Here is a 24,323-nt window from a genome sequence, read left to right on the forward strand (position 1 = left end):
ATATTTTCCGAAAAGTGCTGTTGAATTTATATACACTAAGTTGAAGATAAATACCAAGTAGGTATACACCAATCCAAATCCCTCATACCATGCATGCATGCTATACCTACTACCCACCCACAACGCCGATACAACCAACTACCTACAATTATGTACCCCCGAGATCTGATTAAGCATTCGCCAACGTCTTCCACATAAACTTCTTCTCATCCTGCTCCTCCTGCGACCCAATGTCCGTCCCAGCGCCAAAATCCTGCCCGACAACACAAACAAGCCAGACATCGTTCTTTGTCTTCTCAAGGAATTTCTCCGTCGCCGAGTTACGGGGGTAAATGCGGCGCCACTCGTCCCAGATGCGGAAGGCTTCGTCGCCCCAAGCGCGGAAGGAGACTTCTTCGATGATGGTGGGTGTGATGATTTCCTTACCGCGGAAGACACCCCATGTTACGGCGTTGACGTTGTTAGGGTTCATTTCGACGGGGTCAATATCTGATGTTTGGGCGGGCATGGAGGACTCGAAGTCGCCTGCTGCGTTTGTCGCGAACCAGGCGAGTTTCTCGTGGCCGTGGGATTGCAGGAGGGGTTTGAGGGTTTTTGTGAAATCTGAAGCAGGGCAGAAGAACTCGACAAAGGGCTTTTGGAAGACGAAGCCCTCGCCTGGCGGACCCCAGCCGAAGATGGGGTCGTCGGAGCGCACGCCGTTGACGGCCGGTTGCGATGCGAGTGTCCACCAGGCCTTTTTGTCAATGAGAGAGAGGAGTTCGGGGCGAATGGTTTCGGTTTCGGCGTTAAGACCGCTTGTGTCCTCTTCGGCTCCGCCTTCGGACCAGGGGACGATGTGTAGCTCACCCGAGACGTGGCGACGGAAGAGCTTGCTGATGTCTTCGGGGGAGACGGGGTAGCCCCAGATTCGGTGGGCGACAGAGGGAGCGACATGCAGGGACGGACCGTAGCCGTCAATCTCACCGAAGGCGGGGGAGCGGGCGTCACCCCATCTACCGTTGGGGAAGTCGTCCCATGTGGCTTCTCGACCGAGGGCGCCTAGGCCTTCAGAGATTTGAAGCGTTGTGTTGCGGTCTGGTGCCTGCGCGGGAAGGCCTGCACTGGCGGCTGGGGTCTCGTGCGATACGGAGTCCTTGGAGGATCCTTCGTTGACCTTGTCGACAATCACACGGTTATGAGGAATGGAGCTGACGGAGGAAGCGCGCCGCCGCCTTGATGAAGCACGCTTGGCTGCGTCGACGGTAAGTAATGAAACGTCCTCGGCCACGGCACTCTCATCTGGGTAATCTGGAATGAGCTTGCATCGCTCAAGGATGAAGGATACTGTCTTTTCAAGGTTGAGGGTGTAAAAGTGGAATCCTCGGAAGCCGGAGGACGGCAACTTTCTGATACCGTCCACGAGTTCGGCAATGATGTCTACACCTAGGCGCTTGACCGCATCGTCGTCATGTCGAGCTTCTTCCAGTTTTGCAAGAATATGCGGCGGAATCTTGACATGACTGAGCTTCGTCACTCTTGTCAAGATCTTGTAGCTGTGGATTGGCATTAAGCCCGGAACAATGGGAATAGTCTTGAATGCGCCGGACTCGTGGTTCCTCAACATGCTCTCGAATCTAGTGTAGGCGTCAATGTCGTATGTCAACTGCGTCATGATAAAGTCGGCGCCGGCCTGTGTCTTCTCAACCAACCACGGCAAATCTACCTTGGGGTCCTGAACATCCTGGAACGAATCGGCGGGATGACCCTCTGGGTAAGCTGCAACTCCAATACAGAAGTAATCACCGTATTGCTTCTTGATATACCGAACCAGATCCACGGCGAAGGTAAAGTCCTTGTTGCTGTCGTCCTCTCCGTGCATATTGTACTCCTCGCTTCGCGGTGGGTCACCACGCAGCGCCAGAATGTTCCTGATCCCCAGAACCTTTGCTTCCTCTAGCGCTTGATCGACCAGCGCCCGGCTCATGTTTGTGCATGTCAAATGCAAGCATGTTGTGAGTTGCAGCTGGCGCTGACAGATTTCCGCCAACTCTAGCGATCTCGCCGCCGTGCTACCGCCAGCGCCCCAAGTGACTGTAACGAACAACGGGCGCAGCGCTTGTGCCATACGTTCTAACCGTGCTTGCAAATTGGCGAAACCCTATACAGAAACCTGTTAGTCATGGCCCTTTGAAGGCAAATCGCCGAATGCGGGGAGAATAGAGAGCCCCACCATCTGAGTCTTTGGAGGGAAGAACTCAAGAGAGAAGTAATTTGCGTCGGGCGGCAGAGCCGCAATCTTGTCTGTGATCTTCTCCATGGTTAGAGTCGTATAATGCCAGGTGTTGTATGGCGGGGAGTAGTTGTAGGAAGAAAGGAAGAAAGGAACATGGGCGAGTGACGAATTCGGGGAGGACTTTCTGGCGGGTGGGTTTTGCTCGGAGTATCGCCCCTCTGTCTGCGTCCGGATATCGGCCTGCCACTTGCCATTGACTCAATTGTCAGATTCCTTCGGAGTTGTTCGTTTGCGTTTTTATGCATGCGACTCGGTCTATTGCATTTTAACTTACGTCCGACGCTGTTATGCTGGTGTCGCATGCCAACTCATCGGCTCTTCGCTGCATCTCTACTGCCGTATAGATCCACCTTCTGCCGCACGTCCAAGTTGCCCAACCACGTCGCGGCTTAGGAACAGCACATAATGCGAACTGATTATGGACCAGGACCACGACCATGATCGACGATGCGAATGTTTTTTTTTTTTTTTTTTCAAGAATCTCTGAGAAGCGTAGGGCCCACGAACTCATCGCTATACTGCAAAGTGCAAACAAGACAAACAGGGTCATATCTGGTGTTGAAGAGAGATGCCCCAGTTCATGACTTCGACAATTCATGCTGACATTGACCCTGGACGCAATGCTTTACTTATGACTATAGATCTTTTCTCTCTCTCTGGATTTGCTATCTTCAGTTTCCGACGGATCTCCCAAAATGTTCAACCGTGCATCGCGCCCATCTACCTCATGGCGCGTCGGAGTCCGCTCGCTCCGCGGCCGGCGACACCAAACTTCACCACCAAATCCTAAAGACGCAAAAGTCCAGTCTCGCCTTCGCCGATTTAACGACCGTCTCCCCTCCTTCCTCCGCGCCTACACAGCGCCCCTCTTCAGCGCGCCAACAACGCACGTCACATCCTTCCTGATCCTGCACGAGATAACAGCCGTCGTACCACTGTTCGGGCTGGTCGCAGCGTTCCACTACGGCGGGTGGTTGCCGGATTTCACATCGTATAGTGGATTTGAGGCTGGAGTTAGCAGGTTTACAAAATACTTGAGGGTGAAGGGGTGGGTAGATGATAGCGTTAGTGTTGAGGAAGTTACGGCGGGCACAGAGGGAGCAGCTACGGAGTCGGAGAAGAAGGGTGTAAGGCTGGTCCTGGAGTTTGCGACTGCATATGCGGCTACAAAGGCTCTGTTGCCCTTGAGGATGATAGCTAGCGTTTGGGCGACGCCGTGGTTTGCTAGGGTAGTTATGGGACCGATTGGCAACGGTGCGCGGAGACTATTCGGGAGATTATAGCGGGAAGCTTCGCACAGTCGTGCCCATTGAAACGCGCCACGGGATGTATATGTATGGGAATGTATTTGATCATGGAGGATTTTATTTATAGCGTATAATTTCTATTCTCACGGCGTCTGTCTTTCCCTGTACCACTGCTCCGCACTAAAGCGGAGGCAGCTTCCTAGGAGCGAGGTTCATCCGAAGAGGGAATTTATTCCTTCTCGTAGATCCAGCCGAAAGCGTTGAGCTTGTAGCTCTGGACCTCCTCAGGAGTGAACCAGAGGCCAATCTCCTTCTTGGCGTTCTCGACGGAGTCGGAACCGTGGCAGACGTTGCGGCCGACGTCGATGGCGTAGTCACCACGGATGGTGCCAGGGGCGGAGGCAAGGGGGTTGGTGGCACCGAGGATGGTACGGCCGGTCTTGACGACGTCCTTACCCTCCCAGACCATGGCGACGATGGGGCCGCTGAGCATGTCTAGATTGGTGTCAGCAAGTGTCGAGAAAAGATGCTAGGCGCAAACTTACAGGTGACGAGACCGGGGAAGAAGGGCTTCTCCTTGAGGTCACCGTAGTGCTGCTCGAGAAGAGAGCGACTGGGGGAGGTGAGCTTCATGGCAGCGAGCTTGAAGCTGTTGATAGTTAGCATTATGGTCAATGTTATGCTTGGAGGTATACGCACCCACGGTTCTCGAAACGAGAGATGATGGGGCCAACGAGTCCACGCTGGTAGAGTTGTCAGTTCATGGTCGTTATTTCGTAGCAGTGATTCAAGTCATTGAGAACGTCGCATCTAGGATAGGTGACTGTTCAATTCGTACCTGGACACCGTCGGGCTTGATGGCGATGAAACTACGGTGAAGAGTTAGCTGGGTGGCTTGATGAGGGGTAGAGGGGGAATGGGCGCAATGGATGTTTTTGAGCCAGATATGAGGAACTGGATCACTTACGTCTGCTCGGAAGTCATTTTGATAGAGGTGGGAGAAGTGCAAGACAGAAAAGTCAGTGAGAAGCGAGTGAAGAGAGGGAGAAGCGGAAGCTGGTGTTGAGCTGGCGAAATTCTTCCTCTTATTCCCTAAACGCCGGAGTGGGGCACGGAGGGGCTCGCAAGGTGACATGCCTGACAGCCTTGATGCCTGACAGGTCAGGTATCTAACCCCGGCCGCTGAATTCAGACTAGCGTCAGAAGCTCTCCGCCTCCACTGCATAAGGCCAGCCTGGAAGGCGGAAGTGCTCCAAGAATTGATAACCGTCAAGCAGGTCTCTCGACGTTTGTTGTTTATTTCAGCTTTGGTCAATGCAGACCAGAGAATCCTGTGCAAGCATTGATACTCTTGGAGATTGAGTGTCTCTGTTACAGTAAACAGCAATCATGGCTCGGAGCCGGCTGTCGTCCAGCTGGACCCTGCTGTTTACTCTAGCAATATTACTCGGATGCCTTGTCATCCCTTGTGGTATGACTCTTGCTGCTTAGATAGCTCGACTTGAAATTGATATATTGGTTCTTAGTCACCGTCAAGCACGAAAATTTTAAAAAATGTCACCAATCAGGCTTCTGTAAGCGCAACAGAGCGTTCGCCGATAATGTCGCTGCTACGGGCTCTTCTTGGAGCTCACCCTACGAACTCGACCCCTCGAACATCCGCTTTGAAAACGGCCAGCTGCAAGGAACAATTTTGAAGATTGTTTCAGCTACCGAGAAAGTGAAGCTGCCTTTGCACATCTCCTTCCTAGAGTCGGGAGTCGCCCGAGTCATCGTCGATGAAGAGAAGCGCATCAAGGGCGACATTGAACTCCGCCATGAGAGCCCAGCTCGCAAAGAACGCTACAATGATGTCCAGTCGTGGGTGTTAGTCGGAGGTTTGGATGTCAGCAAGTCCGCGGCCTTGGTCGAAGCCCAGGATGGCGTCACCAAGGTTTCATACGGACCTGACAACACCTACCAGGCTGTCATTCAACACTCTCCTTTCTCTGTGAACTTTCAACGTGATGGAGAAACACACGTCCAGTTCAACCACAAAGGCTACTTGAATATGGAGCACTGGCGAAAGAAAGTGGAAGCTCCGGCTGAAGGCGAACAAGATGTTCTTGCCTCCCAGGAAGACGAGAGCACTTGGTGGGAAGAGACATTTGGTGGAAACACCGATTCGAAGCCGAGAGGCCCTGAGAGTATTGGTCTGGACATCAGCTTTCCGGGCTATAAGCATGTATATGGTATTCCAGAGCACGCAGATGCCCTATCTTTGAGGGAGACTCGGTAGGTTTAATCTGATGATTTAGCGAACTTGTCTAACAGTCTCTAGTGGAGGACCTGGTAACCACGAGGACCCCTACCGCATGTACAACTCGGATGTTTTCGAGTACGAACTGAACAGTCCCATGACACTGTATGGTGCGATTCCTTTGATGCAGGCCCACCGTAAAGACTCGACTGTCGGTGTCTTTTGGCTCAACGCTGCTGAAACCTGGGTCGACATTGTGAAATCAAAGACCGACACCCAGAGCCACTGGTTCTCCGAAGCAGGACAGCTCGATGTTTTTGTCTTCCTCGGCCCCACACCTCGCGATATTAGCAAGAAATACGGCGAACTTACTGGATACACTCAGCTTCCGCAACATTTCGCAATTGCGTACCACCAGTGTCGCTGGAACTATGTCACTGACGAGGATGTCAAGGAGGTTGACCGCAGCTTTGACAAATACCAGATTCCATATGACATTATCTGGCTCGACCTCGAGTACCTCGACGACCGAAAGTACTTTACTTGGGACCCTATGACTTTCCCTGACCCTATCAGCATGGAGAAACAACTGCATGAGACTGAGCGCAAGCTTGTGGTACTCATTGACCCGCATATCAAGAACCAAGACAAGTTTGAGATCTCCAAGGAGTTGAAGAGCAAGAACTTGGCGGTCCTCAACAAGGACAGCAAGATCTACGATGGTTGGTGCTGGCCAGGTTCCGCCAACTGGATCGACTGCTTCAACCCTGCAGCCATCAAATGGTGGGTTAGCCTTTTCAAGTACGACCGATTCAAGGGAACTCTTCCCAATGTGTTTATCTGGAACGACATGAATGAGCCTTCCGTCTTCAACGGTCCCGAAACGACTATGCCAAAGGACAACCTGCACCATGGCAACTGGGAGCACCGTGACATTCACAACGTTAACGGCATTACCTTTGTCAACGCTACATACCAGGCTATGCTGGAGCGTAAGAAGGGCGAAATCCGTCGGCCGTTCATCCTGACACGATCGTACTATTCCGGCGCCCAGCGCATGTCGGCCATGTGGACTGGAGACAACCAGGCCACTTGGGAACACTTGGCAATTTCATTGCCTATGGTCCTCAACAATGGAATCTCTGGTTTCCCGTTTGCTGGCGCTGATGTTGGTGGCTTCTTCCACAACCCAAGTAAGGAGCTCCTTACCCGCTGGTACCAAGCCGGAATCTGGTACCCATTCTTCCGCGCGCACGCCCATATCGATACTCGCCGCCGTGAGCCGTACCTGATCCAAGAGCCATTCCGTGGTATCATCACAGAGGCCATCCGGTTGAGGTACCAGCTCCTTCCTGCCTGGTACACTGCCTTCCACGAAGCTTCGGTCAACGGGACTCCGATTGTGATACCGCAGTTCTATGCTCACCCGACTGATGAGGCTGGCTTTGCCATTGACGACCAGCTCTACCTCGGCTCTACTGGTATCCTTGCAAAGCCTGTTGTCACCGAGGATGCCACTAGTGTTGACATTTACCTCGCTGATGATGAAAAGTACTATGACTACTTTGATTACACTGTATATCAGGGGGCAGGAAAGAGCCACTCAATTCCTGCTCCTATGGAGAAGATGCCTGTCTTGATGCAGGGCGGACATGTTATTCCTCGCAAGGACCGACCTCGTCGCAGCAGCGGCCTCATGAAGTACGACCCATACACTCTCGTGGTGACACTTGACAAGAACGGGCAGTCAGAGGGTACCCTGTACGTTGATGATGGCGAGACCTTTGATTACGAACGTGGAGCGTACGTTCACCGTCGCTTCCGCTTCCAAGATTCGGCACTTGTTTCAGAGGATCTTGCTACGAGCGGCCCTCAAACTGCTGCGTACCTCAAGAGTATCGCTGGTGTACGCGTTGAGCGCGTCATTATCATTGACCCGCCAAAGGAGTGGCAGGACAGGAGCACAGTCACCGTGATTGAGGATGGCACAAAGGCCTCTACATCGGCTTCGATGGAATACCACACTCAGAGAAGTGGCAAAGCTCCGTATGCAGTGGTGAAGAACCCCAATGTTGGGATTGGAAAGACTTGGCGCATTGAATTCTAAGCTACTAGATAGGCATGGAAGTTGAAGATTAGAGTATATACACGAAGTTTCATGAAGACATAGCCAGTAGCTCACACGACCTTTGACCCTTTTTTGTGGGGATCAGACTAGCGCGCCTTAGTGAGGCCAATGGAAGCTTGTTTTGCTTAGATCTCCGGACCCGTTGCCGCTGACTCAGCCAACAAAAAAAGGAAAGCAGCCCAGCTGAAGTCGCGCCAGAGTTTCACTGTTCGATTTCATTGCTTGAGGTGAAGATTTGACCATTCGACACCTTCCCTGCGGTCCATTGGCTTCGTCTTGTCAGTATTCAACGTTCAATGCGCGCCTGCCTGCCTCGTGCTCTCTCGGTCCGCTATCTCCGCGCTTGCATCTCGGCCTCCTGAGCCCGGCTCCCGATCCGACCTCACCAAGCCACAACTCTCAAGGGTAACTACACGATGTATTTCTTGTCGCAGCTCCTGGAATATGGAGCGCCAGTCTTGTATGTTCGGCTTTTTTGTTTCTAGCCTCAGTCGTCAGTCGCAATGACCACGCAGTGCTGACACCTGGAATAGCATCGTCACGTCCCCCGTGACCTCGTACGCGGACCAAATCCTCAGCATCCACCGGAATCGAAGCTCGGCTGGCTTCTCGCTCGATATCCCCCTGATTATGCTCGTTGCGTCGATCCTAAAGTAAGCTATATCGCTGAATTAAATGGGGGCACACTGACAGTGCGCAGGGTATTCTTCTGGTTCGGCGACTATTACAATGTTGCGCTCCTGGCGCAGGCTGTCCTTACGATCTTTGTGCAAATCATACTACTGAAGGTTGCGTTGGATAACCGTCCCGCCCCTGGGCAAAAGAGCGGGGTGGAGCACATCCCGTTCAGCGGTGCAAATGACAGGGGCTTTGTGAGGCCCTATGATTTCTGGCAGTGGAGGAGTCCCAGACCGTAGGTCCTTGATGAATCGCGATCTGACTGAGTCTAATGTCTCTTTCTTGCTACAGATACTGGACGTTCCTTGCCTACTTCACCGGCGGTCTTGCCTTCGTTCACATCTTCCTCACACCGATCTCGAACTCGCCGACCTATATCAGTCTCTTGGGGTACCTGGGTCTGGCAATTGAAGCCGTCCTTCCTCTGCCGCAGGTTATTGCGAACCACCAGTCCCGATCGTGCAAGGGATTCCGTGTTTCTGTCGTCGCGGCGTGGGTTCTTGGCGATGTCACAAAGCTGAGCTACTTTTTCACTTCCGCGCAGCCCATCCCCTGGGCTTTCAGACTGTGCGCTCTATTCCAGTTCGTCTGCGACTCGTATCTGGGCGTGCAATTCTGGTTGTACGGTCAGGGTGCCCCTCGCCCTCCGCTCAACCCGCAACAGCGCCTGGAGAATGAGATCCCGTTGGAGGAAAAGGACATTCGAATGACATGATGACGCATGAGCATGAGCATGAGCTTGAGCATGAAGCATGGCATGTAGAGGCTGGCTAGCCATTATAGACGGTTGTTTGATTCTTTTATATATATTCGTCTTCCGTGTTATCCGTGGCGGGAGCTTTGGAGCCCCGCGCTGACCCCACCAGAATTTCGGAGGTCATGACGAACTGAACTCTGTATAATAATCAGGATCCTACTACTACCTCTAATGAACTTTCTACAACGCTGAACCTTCCCTGAACCTTTATATCAGCCACAATGGCATCCCAAGAAACAATCCGCATCGGCTACGTGCCTGGTACGTGCCTCTCCAAGGCTATCCGAACTCCTCAAGCTCACCACCACTCCTCACCCCCAATCCCTCTATCCCAGAAAACTAACAAAATGAAACAGAACACTACCTCGCCCCCCTGCATCTCGCCCTTCGCACCCCAGCCATCCATGCACTCCCCTACAAAATCGCCCTTACCCCCTTCCCCTCCGGCACAGGCCACATGATCACCTCCCTCCGAAGCAACGAAATCGACATCGCAATCGGTCTAACAGAAGGCTGGGTCGCCGGGCTCGCTGGCAAAACGGCGCCTGCATCCGAGAGCGAAAGAGGGTACAAAGTCGTCGGCCACTGGGTCGATACCCCGCTCCGCTGGGCAATCGTTACAGGCCGGAATCGTGATGAGTTGAACGGTGTTAAGGATTTGGAGGGGAAGAGGGTTGGCGTGAGTCGCTTGGGAAGCGGGAGCCATATTATGTCGTTTGTTCTTGCGCAGGAGCAGGGGTGGCAGGGGAAGGGGAAGGGGGGTGGTGATCTTGAGCCTGTTGTTACGGGGCCGTTTGGGCCGTTGAGGGATGGAGTGAGTGGAAATAATTTGCCAGAGGGCAAAGCGACCTCTGAGTTCTTCATGTGGGAGCATTTCACTACGAAGCCCTTCTTTCATGCGCCTGATTCGCCGTTGAAGAAGATAGGCGAGATTTTCACGCCCTGGCCTTCTTGGTTGATTACGGCTTCGAGTTCGGTTTTCCCTGAGCCGGAAACGGATGAGCGGCTTGCTAAGTTGTTTGGGGTTCTTGATGAGGGGGTTAATCAGTTTAATGCGGATACTGGGGCTGTGGTTAAGATGTTGGGGACTGGTGAGCTGGGGTGTAATTATGGGGAGAAGGACGCGAGCGAGTGGATTAAGGATGTGAAGTTTGCGGAGGGGGTGAGGGGGGTTGATGGCGAGGTTATTGGGAAGGTTGTTGATGTGTTGAAGGTTGCGGGGGTTATTGATCAGGGTCTTGAGAGGAGTGAGGCTATTGATAGGGTTATTGGGATTAAGAGGTCATGATTGATATCGACAACGGGTTGTTTCGATAGAGTCTCAAAAAGCTGAATAGGTAGTTAAATCAAGGGAAGTTGATATTGTCACGAATCAAATATTTCAGATACCAGAACTCAGCAGTTCCTACCTGTTTGTGCTCAAATACCTATTTCTGTATTACGAAAATATGCTCGTGAATATGTACAACTACTTAAACTTCACATGATGCACCTCAAGACCCTCAATACTCTGCACGACCCTAAGCCCACTCTCCTGAACCTCCGGACGCTTCGTCGCAGCTACTCTATCCTCAAGACTCGTCCATGAGATAGCCAAATACTGTGCCTTTCCCTTGACACCATCCTCGGTGGCCGCAATCTCTTCGACTACTTCACCACGTACATAGTCCAGACACCCCTCGCTTGCAGTCCCAACATTCAGGGTGTTTGTTACTGCCGCCTCAAAGTCATCCTTTGGGCCGAAGAGCGTAGCGAGTTCAACCAACGGATCGGCCAGAATCTTATCGATCTTCGTATCATCTCCGTCGAAGTAAACATGAATGATTGCTGGCTCTCCTGTGAGAATTCCATCGAACAAAGAGATGAGCGATGGGTAATCGGTGCTTTGCATGAAATCTGTGTGGGCTGAAATGTCTTCCCAGACTAATCCTTTTGTTAGCTCTAATCACATATTGAAAATGGTAATATAAGCGGGAGAGCTCACTATGCATCAGCTGCACCCTACTTGGATCCTCCTCCCAGCGGCCCCATTTGAGACTGCGGAGCCCCGGTTGGCGGGAGATTATTGCGACAGCTTGCGAGAGGGTCTCGTCAATGCTTGCGTCGGGGGTGAATGACACATTAGCGATTTCGGTTACTATGCGGGGCATGTTGATGGCGTTTGATATACTGAGTGTTAGGATTACTTGCAGGGTTGGTGAGGGGTGGGATATTGATTGCTATCGATAGGGTGCGGGGCTGCTTGGAGTTGACAAGTTCTAGTCCTCGGGGCTGAACGACTGGTGGGTCTGTTCATATAGGTAGTTAATGGCTTAGGGACTTTGGGTAGAAGACTTTGACTCTGGGAGAGAAGGAGTTATCTTTTTCGGAGGGTATTGTTTTTTTAACTCGCAAGTTGAGGCCAGAGGTTGCTCTGGTAGAGTTCGTAGGGTACGGACAGCGCAGAATGTCACTTTCTAGGGTTAGTGTGTAGCAGGTCCATAGCACCTTCTCTTATGAAGTCAGCACAAAAGCTCTTTCCTCATTTCAAGAAACTGATTGCCATTGAGCACTGACTTTGAGCTTCTGCAATGCCCAGGTTATATGCTCCGAGTTGTATTCCTGGATGTGCATCCTGCATAACGTTCCGTTCCACGTGGGCTAGCCGCTGACAGCTGCACCAAGACCAGTGGCTGCGCTATTTCATTCTCACACATGATTGGCCTCAGATGCAGAAAAAAGCCACAACACTATCGCAATCTTCTCTGGTTAGTTTTCACTGTCAAGAGCGCTAGCTGAGGTCGTAAGCCTCGTATAGCTAGTGGCCTTCGAAGTGGCCAACCTGCGACTCTCCGATATCGCATGAGTCATCACGACGAATCCTGCAGAGACACCAAGCTTTTTATCAACATACTTATAAACTGCTCCCCTTGCTGAAGAATTTGGAATCCAGACCATTCTGCAAGTACCTGACGGCAACGTTGTTCACACCAGGACGCTGGTCTTGATCCACCATGTTCAGGTCAACTGAAACCGCCAACATGTGGCGATCAATTGACTGCAGCAACACGCTGTCGCTGGACATACGCCTGGGCAGCCAAACCTCCAACCAGCCCTTTGTTTCGTCCTTTGCAACATCTGAGAGAATTGAAGGGACTGTCGTTGTTGTCTCGGAGAATCATCTACCTTTTGATAACATGCATATCTGCTTTGTCGGTATGTCTCGATTCCATAGTCCACCCAACCTTGTCCAAACTGTTACATCAACTAAACAGAGGTACAGGCGAACAAAGCACAAACATTCCTAGTGATACACCAAATATGGCGCATCACGAGTTTCTTCGACTGAAACACTCTGCTCGTGAGATTGAGGCGGCTCTCCCAAATTCTAAGGTCTTCAAGAAGGGCATTAGACATGAAATTCCATTCAGCTTTGTGGTTCCTGATTATCTTACCCCATCTGCCTGCCATCATGCCGACCCTTGGGTGAAAGCCGCTCACCTTCATATGCCGCCTAGCTGCGGTGACCAAAGTATAGCCGGTTTCGGCGGCAAGTTGCGGGATGACTCTGCGCCTGAAACGTGCAAAGTCATCTATTCCATCGATGTCAAGCTCGAACGACCAAACTCGATCTCTGGTGTTCAGGAGACCATAATGCAAAGGAGACTCAAAATCCGAATCAAGCCTGCTATTGGTGACGTGCCGCTTCCACTACCAGAATCCAGCGATGAATCCAGTCTCACTCAAGAACGATTCATCCACGACGGTGCTCGCCTGTCTGCAACCCTGGAACAGCCCTCCTGCTTTTACCTCCCCCTCCGGGATCCAATACGTCTAATCAGCAAGGCCGTGCGACTTCTGTTGGTCTACTCAGGGTCCTCCACACCACCACAGATCAAGTCCCTGCGCGCCCAAATCATAGCAACAACCATCTACACGACAACCCCAGATGCCTCCCTGTCATATCCCCCGCCCAAGAGAAGAGATTTCTTCAAACGTCCCATAAACTTCCGCGACGTGGAAGTGTCCCTTTCAATCCCCGCTATTCCGCGCCTCTCCTGGTCACAGGAAGAAACGGGCAAGTTTACATCGACTTTGCTCGTACCCGTGACACTGCCCAAGGACGTGAGCTTTATCCCGACATTTCACTCCTGCTTAATGTCTCGAGTGTACACGCTTGCCCTGCAGATTTCGGTCAAGGGAATAACAGAGCCGTGGAAGTTGAAAGCGTCTATGTTGATTGCTGCTGAACGGGACCCAGATGCCTTGCCTTCTTACAATGCGTCTTTGGGCGTTCTAGATACTGATGATGCCTGAAGTTATCAAGACTAGGGTTTCTGTCTGTCGCTGGTCAACCATGCTTTCATGGAACGTACCTCCGACAACCCTATTTTTAAGCAATGCTCCCACCAAAGCCACTGATTTTTAAATCTCCTTTGGGAAAGCAACTTCACCAGAAACCTGGATTGAAAAGCGTCGAACAGAAACAACATCAATACAAAGCAGAATGGATAACACTGATATCATCCAAGGGAGCGACTTCGTCCACGCACGAGACCCCAGTCGTCTTTTCTTCACCCCAGAGCTCCTCCAAATAGTATTCTTGCAAACAGACTTCCGCACCATACTAACCTGTCAACGCGTCTGTCGTTTCTGGAAAGAGTTCGTACTCGCCTCAAGAAAACTTCAGGAGACGGTATTCATGAGACCTATCCCCTGGAATACAGAACACGGACAAAGAAGACATAAGCCAAAGCTCAACCCGCTCATCCCCTGCCAGCCGTACGCCATCAAGAATTACCAGCCACTTCCAGGCTTGGAGTTCACCAAACCAACTGATGCATGGCAAAGAGAAGAAGCAAGTTGGCGCCGGATGCTCGTTACCCAGCCTCCTTGGAAGTATATCAGGATCATGGAAGCAGAACCGCGCGGTCCAAACAGGAACTCGAAAATGCAGTTGCGAGCTACTTGCTTAAAGCTAGACCTCAAGCATCGCGAGGATGATTCAAAAAGTGGGCATGATGGGCAGAGTCATGCCCAGAACCATTACAGCCTCGGCCAATTTCACAGCGATCTGGATAAAATACATGCACAGCATCTGCTCGGGGGTGTCTTGCAGACGTCCCGGAACAAAAGACCGACTTGGAGAGGCAACGAAGTCGACTATCTCCAGCGATGTGCGAAGGCTGAATCGGATTTGCTTTCTCCTGAGGTAAAGAAGCAGCAGATTGATTTGAATTTCTGGTGCGAGGGGGTTGAATGTAAGGGCGGTTGGGACACGAAACGGATGGTGCGTGGGAAAAGAAGAGAAGGGGAGGAAGATGGAGATGGAGATGGACAAGGTGGGAAGGTGTTGAATACCCCGGCCGACGAGACCTCGGAGCTCGAGCGCTGGCTGCAGCAGGCTACTGGGAAGACTGTTTATTCGTATCTTGCGAAATTTGATTGTCAGCATTGATGGTGGCGGAGTTTTGGGCTCCGGTCGATTATGCGTTATTTATTCTAATCCAAGACTGAATTTTTTTCAAGATGCTAATCAAGTATTGACTTATCTCTCTATTGTAATAATCGTACCTATGGGCGCTTCAACTCCAATATAGCTTCAGAAACGCCCATACGGGAATGCACATTCTCAACCATCGAACAACCCGCAATAAACTTCAATCTCCTAACAAAACCATCACTAACCACTAGCCCTTCTAACTCTAATCGTCCAACAATCACTGATAAAACCCTCCCAACAGCCCAAATATCACTCCCCCTCTTCACCTCATCAGGAAAGTCATGTGGTAACCTTGTCTCATTCTCACCCCTTGTCTCAGGAGCGCGCCACTTATATGTCATTCCTCCAATCCCGCTTATATCGATGATTATTACGTTTTCGTCTTCGTCGAGAACGATATTGGATGGTTTTATGTCGAGGTGGTATATCCCTGCGCCGTGGAGAGTTGATAGGGCATTTAGGAGTTGGAGGGGCCATTTTCTCCAGGGGTATTTATGGACATGGAGTTTATCGAAGACGGTGTCTAAGGAGCCTCCGGGGTAGAAGCTTAGGACTATTTCAGTTATCACCAGGTGTTTGTCTCGGTCTTTTAGATGGAAATTTGATGTCGATGTAAGGTATGGACAAATGGAGACCAAGATGCCAGCTGCCTGGACGATTCCTGGGGCACCTTGGAATGTCTTTAGGTTTTTGAGTTCCTGGCAGATGACCTCTGTGTCCTGTGGGTGGTAGAGAGGTCTGATTATACTTTTCAGTATGTGTGGCTTTTGGCTTGTGTCAAGGACTTTGAAGACGTTGCTTGTGATAGGGGCCTTGCTTGAGAATTGGTCTTCGGTGAAGTGCTTGAAGGTGGGGAAGTCGGGTGCAGAGGGGGTAGGTAACCCTTGATTTATCTTCTTGGATGGTCCAGTAGAGAGTCTCGGCTATTGGAATATAGGAGTTGCCAGCTAGATGGTGCTCTTCTGTTATATCTTGAATCAGAAGTGATAAAGGTTGAGATCCCCATGTCTTTCTATTGGCAGTTTGTTCCAGTACCAGCTCTGTCACGGTGTCGTCGAGAAGAGGGAAGGAGCTGTAGTCTATGAGGCGAGCAAAATCCTGGAGTTCTTTTCGGTGGTTTTTCCTTTCAGCAACCATGGAACACAGCTCTGATGATATGAGCCCAGTCGTCGAGCAACCCGCTATCCCGCGATATTCTCGCCTGAAGACAAGGTCACATTTGGCCGGTGCCGCCGGAACCACCGGGAGGGATTTCCATACCACTGCCTTTGTTGACCATGACAGGTTGCAATCAACAACATCAAGCAGTTTCGGTTTCCGCACTGTTCCTATCCAACCAATATGGATGTCCCATGGTCATGACACTGCTCTTCCTTTACTTTGACCCTATCCGTGATGAGGTAGTGAGCTCTCAATGGGCCAACACTTCCAATCGATCAGATCATAGTCTTTCTTGACAGCTACTCCGACTATGCGAGCTGGAGTCTCAGACGTCAAGATGTCTTACAGCGGATATCATTTTGTTGTGCCCTCCAAGTATGGCTGCAACAGTAATTGCTCACGCTCTGGGGTAAATGCTACAGGCGACTCCAATCCGCCACAGTACTAAGCACCCAAACACCATAAGCATCATACGTTCCTTACAAAACTCTATCTAGGCTAAGACGTCACGCAAAAAATGCGCGGAGAAGTGGTCCGGCTCCAGCGAATGTGAGCACCCCCTCCGCGAGCAGCCTCCGTCATCTTTCCTCCCACGTCGGGGTGACTTTGCGGGTTGCTACTGTGCATACGTCTACCTCCAGCAACTCCTCAATCTCTTGAACGAGCCCTCGCCAAGATGTCTGACATTGGTGCCTCTGGCAATTCGAAGAAGGGAGGAGGGTCGGCTGCCAAGGGACCAAAAGGTGATAAAGGCGATAAGGGCGACAAGGGGGATAAAGGTGACAAGGGTGAAAAGGGAGATAAAGGTGATAAGGGTGAGAAAGGAAACGGAGAGGGCAGCTCATCAAACCCAGGAAAAGGCTCTACAGCTAAAGGCAGCGACAACTCAAGCGAAGGACCGAGCGGAGAGAAAACTATAGAGATAGTAGCGGAAGACACGGCTCGAACATCCGTGACCGACAGACGCGGCTCACGACGTGTATCACGATCTTCTGCTAAGACCGAAGATTACTCGAACCTCGACGAATATGGCAAACTCGTCAAGTACATCTCAACCTTTCGTGACCGAGGCGAAGAAGAGGACGAAGGGCCGTTTGAGGAAAAGCGGGTGTGGTATGCACCGTGGAAAAAACGTAGACTTCGTCTGAAAAGTACAGATGAGGAACCTGGAAAATACCCGGATGACTGGCTTCTTACGGACATTCATCAGGGCTTGTCTAGTGGGCAGGTCACTGAGCGGAGGCGGCGTTCTGGATGGAACGAGCTGGTGTCGGAAAAGGTGAACCCTATAGCACAGGTGCTGTCTTATTTCCGGGGCCCGATTCTATATGGTGCGTTACAAGCTCCGTTATTGCTGGTTATTTCTAACCAATTTAGTGATGGAGCTCGCTGTTCTTCTTGCCGCGGGTTTGGAAGACTGGATTGACTTTGGTGTCATCATTGGCATTCTGTGTCTTAACGCGGCTGTCGGTTGGTATCAGGAGAAGCAAGCCGCGGACGTCGTTGCCAGTCTCAAAGGAGACATTGCGTTGAGAGCTACTGTGGTTCGTGATGGAGAAGAGCAGGAGGTGTTGGCACGTGAACTTGTGCCGGGAGACGTGGTATGTGATGCAGCAACCCATCATTGCACTGCAATACTAAGATTAGCAGATTATTGTTGCAGACGGTCAGGTTGTGCCGGGTGATTCGAAAGTCGTTTGTGATTACAAGGACCCCGACACTGGCTTCGAGGAATATAAAGAGCACCTCCAGCATGGCGATCTTAGCAGCACTTCTGAGTCTGATATGGAGGATGAAGATAAAGACAAAGAGAAAGATGACGACGAGCACCAAAAAAAAGCTAGGAAGCGCGGATACCCTATCCTGGCTTGTGATCATTCGGCTATTACAGGAGAATCGCTCGCAGTGGATAGATATATGGGCGGAATGATATTCTACACGACCGGCTGCAAACGTGGCAAGGCCTATGCCATAGTTCAAACTCCCGCAAAGACCTCGTTTGTGGGACGCACGGCCACCATGGTCCAATCGGCCACTGGCGCAGGTCATTTTGAGATTGTCATGGATAGCATCGGCACGTCGCTTTTGATTCTTGTTATGGCCTGGATTCTTGCCGCATGGATTGGTGGTTTCTTCCGTCATCTCCCAATTGCTTCCCCTCGCCAGCAAACCTTACTCCACTACACTCTATCTTTGTTGATTATTGGCGTTCCTGTGGGTTTACCCGTCGTGACAACAACAACAATGGCTGTAGGCGCAGCATACCTTGCAAAGAAGAAAGCTATTGTGCAGAAGCTGACTGCCATTGAATCACTTGCTGTATGTCCCCTAACTCCTCTTCAGAATCAGCTAACAGTATAAGGGTGTTGATATCCTGTGTTCCGACAAAACCGGAACATTGACTGCGAACAAACTAAGTATTCGCAATCCATATGTCGCAGAAGGCACCGACATTGACTGGCTATTCGCCGTCGCGGCCCTCGCATCCTCGCATAATATTGACTCGCTTGACCCTATTGATAAAGTCACCCTTCTCACGCTCAGGGGGTACCCAGGGGCACGTGAGATTCTGCGAAGAGGCTGGATCACTGAAAAGTTCACGCCTTTTGATCCAGTTTCCAAACGCATTGTGGCAGAGGTTAGCTGCGATGGTGTCAAATACACATGTACCAAGGGTGCGCCCAAAGCAGTCCTTCAGATCTCCGAATGCGACGAACAGACAGCCAAGCTCTACAAAGAAACTGCACAAGAGTTTGCACACCGTGGCTTCCGGTCCCTAGGTGTTGCCGTTAAGCGTGAAGGCGAGGGGTGGACGCTCTTGGGTATGCTGCCTATGTTTGATCCTCCTCGAGAAGATACAGCGCATACAATTCGTGAATCGCAGAACCTGGGGATCAGCGTAAAGATGCTTACTGGTGACGCACTGGCGATTGCAAAGGAGACTTGCAAAATGCTTGCATTGGGGACAAAGGTTTACAATTCAGATAAGCTGATCCATGGCGGATTGAGTGGAGTTATGGCCGGTGATCTGGTCGAAAAAGCAGATGGGTTTGCAGAGGTCTTTCCGGAACACAAATATCAGGTTGTGCAAATGTTGCAAGAACGAGGCCATCTCACAGCAATGACCGGTGATGGTGTCAATGACGCACCATCATTGAAGAAGGCAGATTGCGGCATTGCAGTGGAAGGAGCTTCAGAGGCGGCCCAATCGGCAGCGGATATTGTCTTCTTAGAGCCCGGATTGTCAACAATCATTGACTCGATTAAGATGGCACGACAGATCTTCCAGCGGATGAAAGCATACATCCAATACCGCATTGCGCTATGTCTGCACCTGGAGATCTACTTGGTGACTTCAATGATTATCATCAATGAAAGTATCCGTGTCGAGCTCATTGTTTTCCTTGCCCTTTTCGCCGATCTTGCAACAGTCGCAGTCGCATACGACAATGCATCCTTTGAACTACGTCCTGTGCAGTGGCAGCTCCCAAAGATTTGGTTCATTTCGGTCCTCCTTGGTATCCTGCTTGCACTAGGCACGTGGGTTATCCGCGGCACAATGTTCTTACCGTCTGGTGGTATTGTTCAAAACTGGGGTTCTATTCAAGAAGTCCTATTTTTGGAGGTAGCACTTACAGAGAACTGGCTCATCTTCGTCACGCGCGGCATCGACACCTGGCCGTCCATCCACCTCGTCACAGCCATCCTAGGCGTGGATATTCTGGCAACAATCTTCTGTCTCTTCGGTTGGTTCAGTAACGAGACAATGCCCACCAACCCAGCAACGTCCTTTGTCGAAACCACGAACGGTTGGACGGATATCGTCACTGTTGTCCGTGTCTGGGGCTACTCACTCGGCGTGGAGATTGTGATTGCCCTGGTATACTTCTCGCTGAACAAGTTCAAGTGGCTTGATAACTTGGGTCGGTCTCAGCGGGACAAGGGAGATTTGAAGATCGAGAACCTGCTGGGACACCTGTCTAGGCTGACGATCGAGTATGATCAACCTGGAAAGCCTGTTGGGCGGTTCTTCTTGGCTACTAGTAAGGAAGAGGAGGATGTTGAGTAGGCTTGCTCCTTATTGCTGTATACTCCTTTTGTTTGCTGTCAGGTGAAAAAGCTATGAACTAATATGGACGCCTACCGTCCAGCTATCGGTTGGCTTAATGTGAGTGGTATAAATTTGTTTACATAGGTTATTTAATTGATTGTTTGTATCATAACAACGTTGGCTATGAAGACTTCAACGCGTATGTCGTAAAAATATTAGTAGTTATAATTTTTCTCCATTCTTCCACTCCATTAGCCAGCTTTCCAATTGATGCTCAAGATCAATCGAGGCAATTAAGCCTTGACCTTCTCCCAGATCTTCTCGAGATCATCGCTCATAATAGCACGCTCAGCCTCCTTGGTAAGAGCACGAGTAGACAGCGAGCGCTTAGAAATAGCAGCAGCCATCTCCTCACGAGCCGCTTCGACTGCAGCCAACAGTTAGCACAATCCTCCTTCCAATAGTAAGCATTATAAAAAATCGGAAGGAGAACATACCATGCCCATAAACAGCCGCCCTCTTCCCACTAAACATAGCATGAGGTACGTTCGTGCTCCCATCACTGTTCGCATCACCGACAGCAAAGACACCCGCAAGACTCGTCCTCATCCCGGTGTAAGACGTAACATCGATCTTACCACTAACCATCTGGAGGCCCAGATCAGTGGGAAGGGAAGACCTCTGCGCGGTATCAAAGTTCGTGAGCAACGCATTGCGAATAACAGGGTCCCCCTCCGTAAAGTTAATCTGGAAGATATCGAGTTGCTGGTCACCGGCCTCATTCGTATTCTCTCCGCCGTCCTGAATCCGCTCAATAGACTCGATAGTGCGGTTCTCGATCTTCACGTCGTAAGCCGCGATTTGAGCTTCCCAGTCTGGATAGCTTTCTTCCAATGTGTTGACGTAGTCATCTGTATAAGACCCGTTCACGAATGCAATAATGTCGTTGTTCAACGTCGCGATTTCAACAACGCTCGAGATAATGTGCGGGAGTGTTCCTAGAATTCCGAACGGTTGGTCGCGGTGCTCGTACCCGTCGCACCAGGGACACCAGAAGACGCCCTTGCCGAATGCTTCGCGGAGACCTGGGGTGGCGGGGAGGACATCGATTAGGCCCGTGGCGAGAACGACCTTGCGCGATGTGTATGTTGTGCCATTGGCGTCGCGGACTTCGAAGGAGGTGTATGTGGTGTTGTTGTCGTCTGTGTCGAGGGGTGTGATCTCTGTTACGGCGCGGTCGATGAATGTGGCCGTGTCATAGTTCGAGATTTGTTCGCGGGCTGCGGCACGGAAGTCGGCGGGTGGTGTTCCTGTTCTTTATTAGCACCTTCGTCTTGTTTCTATAGAGGGGTCAGTTGGTTTTGGAGGGGTGGTCGTACCATCATTGCCAATGACATCGTGCATCTCCCGTGTAGGATCATTGCGGTAGTGATGCGAGTCAAAGAGGGCTGTCTTGCGACGTACGCGCGAGAGACCGCTTAGCACGGAGAGACCGGCTGGACCGCCGCCGACGACAATGAAGTCGTAGTCTGTTTCGGGGACTGTAGCGGCCGAGACTGTGCCAGCGAGGGCAAGAGAGATGGAGAAAAGGGTGGAGAGGAGCATCCTGACTATGTAAAGGGGGCGGGCCGGGCACTGGCTCTACTACTCGACTCAGACTGAGACTGGCTGGTCCTCTACAGAGAATAAAGTTGGGCAGGGTAGGAGGGGCATTATTTATAGGCCTATACAGAAGACAAAGTTCGGAGAGCACCCGGAGGTAGACAAGGCCCCTGGCCTCCTTCCAAGACTGCCGAGCTGGACTTTCAGAGAGACCAACCCAGCCAGCCACGGCCGAGAAGCTGCAGGATGGGGTCATGACGATGATCGTCGCAATAGTTCATGTGGCATGACGATCTCATCCGCAATGTATGCTTGGCTGTGCGACGTCCTTTGGGGGAACAATGTGGTTCAATTCGAGTGATGAGTCATGGAGTATGATCCCTTGCGTGCTGCAATATGCCAGGTCCAGAAGCCAAAATGTATTATGATATGTACCCGAAATTTAAATGTAAGTAGAATGAAAAGAGAAAATAGAAAAAGTCGAAAGGAAAGAGGTGAAGGCTGAAGCTGACAGGAAATCGGGAAGCTGCCCAGCCAACACCGCCGATCAAATCTGGACCCAGTCGAGATCGTCGTCCAAATCCAAAAGCGAAGGAAGAAGGTTCATGGGCCGATCCTGATCGTCGGCCTGATCTTGGTTCTGCGGCTGCTCTCCCATGCTGTCGACTTCGACTGGCGGAGTCGTCCCATGCGGCGTGACCTCACTGGCTTGATTTTGAGTTCCTGGCTCTGCAGATGGTATAGGTGCTGCAGAATCTAACTGGCCCTGTTCTTGCAATTGAGCTTGCTGCTGCGGGGAGTTCAATGCAGGCGGGGAAGTAGGGCTTGCTGCAGGCTGCTGCTCATCTTCCTCCAGCTGCGTAGGTTTCGCCACAGGCGAGGAATAAGGCAATGGCCCCTCTTCGTCTGCAAGCGAGTGCTGCGATGCGCCCTTGCCAAGCGCACTGTGCACGCCGTCGAGGAAGCCCTTGTTCCCGTACGCCTGCGTCACATCCCACATCATGACGCCGCCGAAACTCTCAAAGCCCTTGCTGTACGCAATCACGGGCTCCAGGCTACTAGCCGGTAGGTACCCAGAGCTCGCGGCGCCCGTGTTCGCAGGAACCCCGAGGAACACGCGCACATTCTTGTTCTTGCTTTCCGTGAGGGCCCACTTGTTCCAGGTGTCGAAGTTGAAGTTGCTCTGTGCCGCGACGCGGCCCGTCTTGACCGTGCGAGCGGGCGTGAACGCATTGACCCCGCAGAAGTTGTTATAGAATTGAACAAATACTGCGTCAATGGCTGCTGAGCTGTTTGTATTGAGGATGTCCTTGTCTGCTGCGTCGGGGAAGGGACACTGCGGCGCGGCCGTGAGGAAGTATTTCTTGCTTGTGTCGCTGTCTGCAAGGGTGCGGAGCTGCGTCGCGAATTCGCCTGTGTTTGTCACGGCTGCTTCAAAGTCAAAGTCGAAGCCGTCGATGACCGCTTTGCCAAAGGGTCGGTGTATCTTGCTGTCGCCGCTGTCTGGACCAAAGATTTTCCAAATGAGCTCGGCGCCGGCGTCAGCGGCGGATGTAGAGGCGAAGCCGCCTTCGCTGTATGTTGCGCCACCAATAGATAGAAGAATCGTCTTGCCTTTAGATTGACAAGTGGTAATGTCCTCACTGTAAAAGTTAGATACAAGTTTAGTCTAGAGCATTTCAAGGGTAACGTACCCAATCTGAGGACAGTTCTTTAGGTTGGTCCCAGGAAAGACCTCGCAATCCTCAGACGCGGTAGAAAAGTCAACTTCTGGCGCACCTCCTTGTCCATTGATCGTCATCAGGAAGGCAAGGACAATGACATCAATGTTGGTATCTATATTCCCATGAGTCTCAATCCAGATCGTTTTGAACAATAAACACGAGTATATTTACCATCACAGTAATACCCTAGCCGCTGCTGTGCCAGGTCACCGGCACCGTTGAACGAGTTTTGTCCTGGAAAAAGTTAGTTTGCTATTCTTAACAAGTTAATCTCCGGTGTTTCGCCAGATATACTCACCCCAGTACACGACAACCGTCGAATTCGACTTCAAGTCCAATCCAGCATGTACAGTCCCGAATACAGACAGACCAGCCAGAAGGCCCAAAGCCTTCCGAGCAAACCCCATTATGTACTCTTGACCTTTCAGACCCTTGACGGCACAAGACAGGACACCCCTTCAAACCGACTTACTTACCTATACCGAGCCGACGAGACCGAGACCGAGAAAGAGCAGAACAAAACAAAAGTCCGAACCACCACGGTGCCATTCTCCGTCTTTAAGCCAGTCATTCTGGCTAGCATACCGGAGAGACATTGTTGGGCTTGTTTTGTTTTTGTCTGTTTGGACGTCTGTCATTCTTGCGGGGGTTGGATGATCTGGAGCATTCTTGCAGAGGGCAGGGAGCTGTCAGCCTGTCAGTGAGTTTGATGGGGTTCGCTTATGTTTCCTCCCAGTCCTTTCAAGTAAATGCTAGCAGTAAATTCAGTAATGTTGGGAGTTCATGAGTCTCAGCCGTGGGAGATTTCATTGGGCGTTGTACATTCCAGAATGCCAGGTACCCGAGTAAACTTATCCCTCTCCTTGGCAGATCCCATCGTCCCATGGACTGGCCATTGCATGGAATGTTTACGGCATGCTGGATTTTCTTTGATTGAGGGATGGGAGGTGGTACGGTTTGGTGAGTGAGTGTTGGGAAA

General features: G+C 51.2%; 13 protein-coding genes across 13 annotated transcripts; 7 read left to right on the top strand and 6 right to left on the bottom strand.

Annotated features, from left to right (window-relative positions):
• Positions 1-4: 4 nt before the first annotated feature.
• BDV14DRAFT_175008 (methylenetetrahydrofolate reductase (NAD(P)H) MET12) lies at positions 5-2,445 on the bottom strand. Its single transcript, XM_073768990.1, has 2 exons — positions 2,213-2,445; positions 5-2,140 (listed from the first exon to the last, which is right to left on the bottom strand). Exons 1-2 carry the CDS (start codon positions 2,297-2,299, stop codon positions 170-172), a joined length of 2,058 nt encoding a protein of 685 aa, XP_073627391.1. The 5' UTR covers positions 2,300-2,445; the 3' UTR covers positions 5-169.
• Positions 2,446-2,775: 330 nt separating this feature from the next.
• BDV14DRAFT_77469 (uncharacterized protein) lies at positions 2,776-3,682 on the top strand. Its single transcript, XM_073777488.1, has one exon. The coding sequence runs from the start codon at positions 2,971-2,973 to the stop codon at positions 3,556-3,558; it is 588 nt and encodes a 195-aa protein (XP_073627392.1). The 5' UTR covers positions 2,776-2,970; the 3' UTR covers positions 3,559-3,682.
• On the bottom strand, positions 3,514-4,572 carry BDV14DRAFT_175010 (nucleoside-diphosphate kinase). The gene is made up of 5 exons (XM_073768991.1): positions 4,490-4,572; positions 4,361-4,391; positions 4,222-4,265; positions 4,068-4,171; positions 3,514-4,017 (listed from the first exon to the last, which is right to left on the bottom strand). Exons 1-5 carry the CDS (start codon positions 4,504-4,506, stop codon positions 3,752-3,754), a joined length of 462 nt encoding a protein of 153 aa, XP_073627393.1. The 5' UTR covers positions 4,507-4,572; the 3' UTR covers positions 3,514-3,751.
• A 127-nt stretch (positions 4,573-4,699) lies between these two features.
• On the top strand, positions 4,700-7,927 carry BDV14DRAFT_175012 (glucan 1,3-alpha-glucosidase ROT2). The gene is made up of 3 exons (XM_073768992.1): positions 4,700-4,993; positions 5,049-5,796; positions 5,843-7,927. Exons 1-3 carry the CDS (start codon positions 4,912-4,914, stop codon positions 7,866-7,868), a joined length of 2,856 nt encoding a protein of 951 aa, XP_073627394.1. The 5' UTR covers positions 4,700-4,911; the 3' UTR covers positions 7,869-7,927.
• Positions 7,928-8,000: 73 nt separating this feature from the next.
• BDV14DRAFT_175014 (PQ-loop repeat-containing protein) lies at positions 8,001-9,479 on the top strand. The gene is made up of 4 exons (XM_073768993.1): positions 8,001-8,349; positions 8,423-8,542; positions 8,590-8,802; positions 8,859-9,479. Exons 1-4 carry the CDS (start codon positions 8,306-8,308, stop codon positions 9,280-9,282), a joined length of 801 nt encoding a protein of 266 aa, XP_073627395.1. The 5' UTR covers positions 8,001-8,305; the 3' UTR covers positions 9,283-9,479.
• On the top strand, positions 9,415-10,716 carry BDV14DRAFT_77491 (uncharacterized protein). The gene is made up of 2 exons (XM_073777489.1): positions 9,415-9,585; positions 9,681-10,716. The coding sequence occupies exons 1-2, from the start codon at positions 9,546-9,548 to the stop codon at positions 10,610-10,612; spliced, it is 972 nt and encodes a 323-aa protein (XP_073627396.1). The 5' UTR covers positions 9,415-9,545; the 3' UTR covers positions 10,613-10,716.
• Positions 10,717-10,792: 76 nt separating this feature from the next.
• BDV14DRAFT_200958 (antibiotic biosynthesis monooxygenase family protein) lies at positions 10,793-11,474 on the bottom strand (the record flags this gene model as incomplete). Its single annotated transcript, XM_073773625.1, has 2 exons — positions 10,793-11,247; positions 11,309-11,474. The coding sequence occupies 2 exons, from the start codon at positions 11,472-11,474 to the stop codon at positions 10,793-10,795; spliced, it is 621 nt and encodes a 206-aa protein (XP_073627397.1).
• A 636-nt stretch (positions 11,475-12,110) lies between these two features.
• Positions 12,111-13,715, top strand: BDV14DRAFT_77505 (uncharacterized protein). Its single transcript, XM_073777490.1, has 2 exons — positions 12,111-12,519; positions 12,587-13,715. The coding sequence occupies exons 1-2, from the start codon at positions 12,318-12,320 to the stop codon at positions 13,618-13,620; spliced, it is 1,236 nt and encodes a 411-aa protein (XP_073627398.1). The 5' UTR covers positions 12,111-12,317; the 3' UTR covers positions 13,621-13,715.
• BDV14DRAFT_77506 (F-box protein) lies at positions 13,716-14,817 on the top strand. The gene has a single exon (XM_073777491.1). It carries the CDS (start codon positions 13,811-13,813, stop codon positions 14,759-14,761), a length of 951 nt encoding a protein of 316 aa, XP_073627399.1. The 5' UTR covers positions 13,716-13,810; the 3' UTR covers positions 14,762-14,817.
• Positions 14,818-14,877: 60 nt separating this feature from the next.
• BDV14DRAFT_209371 (kinase-like domain-containing protein) lies at positions 14,878-16,085 on the bottom strand (the record flags this gene model as incomplete). Its single annotated transcript, XM_073775627.1, has 4 exons — positions 14,878-14,971; positions 15,008-15,648; positions 15,689-15,729; positions 16,067-16,085. 4 exons carry the CDS (start codon positions 16,083-16,085, stop codon positions 14,878-14,880), a joined length of 795 nt encoding a protein of 264 aa, XP_073627400.1.
• A 558-nt stretch (positions 16,086-16,643) lies between these two features.
• Positions 16,644-20,036, top strand: BDV14DRAFT_209372 (putative plasma membrane H(+)ATPase; the record flags this gene model as incomplete). Its single annotated transcript, XM_073775628.1, has 4 exons — positions 16,644-17,298; positions 17,345-17,568; positions 17,618-18,286; positions 18,324-20,036. 4 exons carry the CDS (start codon positions 16,644-16,646, stop codon positions 20,034-20,036), a joined length of 3,261 nt encoding a protein of 1,086 aa, XP_073627401.1.
• BDV14DRAFT_77521 (NAD(P)/FAD-dependent oxidoreductase) lies at positions 19,873-21,895 on the bottom strand. Its single transcript, XM_073777492.1, has 3 exons — positions 21,398-21,895; positions 20,516-21,328; positions 19,873-20,445 (listed from the first exon to the last, which is right to left on the bottom strand). Exons 1-3 carry the CDS (start codon positions 21,621-21,623, stop codon positions 20,312-20,314), a joined length of 1,173 nt encoding a protein of 390 aa, XP_073627402.1. The 5' UTR covers positions 21,624-21,895; the 3' UTR covers positions 19,873-20,311.
• Positions 21,740-24,313, bottom strand: BDV14DRAFT_175021 (glycoside hydrolase family 18 protein). Its single transcript, XM_073768994.1, has 4 exons — positions 23,643-24,313; positions 23,516-23,578; positions 23,315-23,456; positions 21,740-23,263 (listed from the first exon to the last, which is right to left on the bottom strand). Exons 1-4 carry the CDS (start codon positions 23,749-23,751, stop codon positions 22,168-22,170), a joined length of 1,410 nt encoding a protein of 469 aa, XP_073627403.1. The 5' UTR covers positions 23,752-24,313; the 3' UTR covers positions 21,740-22,167.
• Between the last annotated feature and the right edge of the window lie 10 nt (positions 24,314-24,323).

This window comes from Aspergillus stella-maris (genome assembly GCF_047715825.1).
Source record: "Aspergillus stella-maris strain CBS 113639 unplaced genomic scaffold BDV14scaffold_33, whole genome shotgun sequence".
In the NCBI taxonomy this organism is placed as follows: domain Eukaryota; kingdom Fungi; phylum Ascomycota; class Eurotiomycetes; order Eurotiales; family Aspergillaceae; genus Aspergillus; species Aspergillus stella-maris.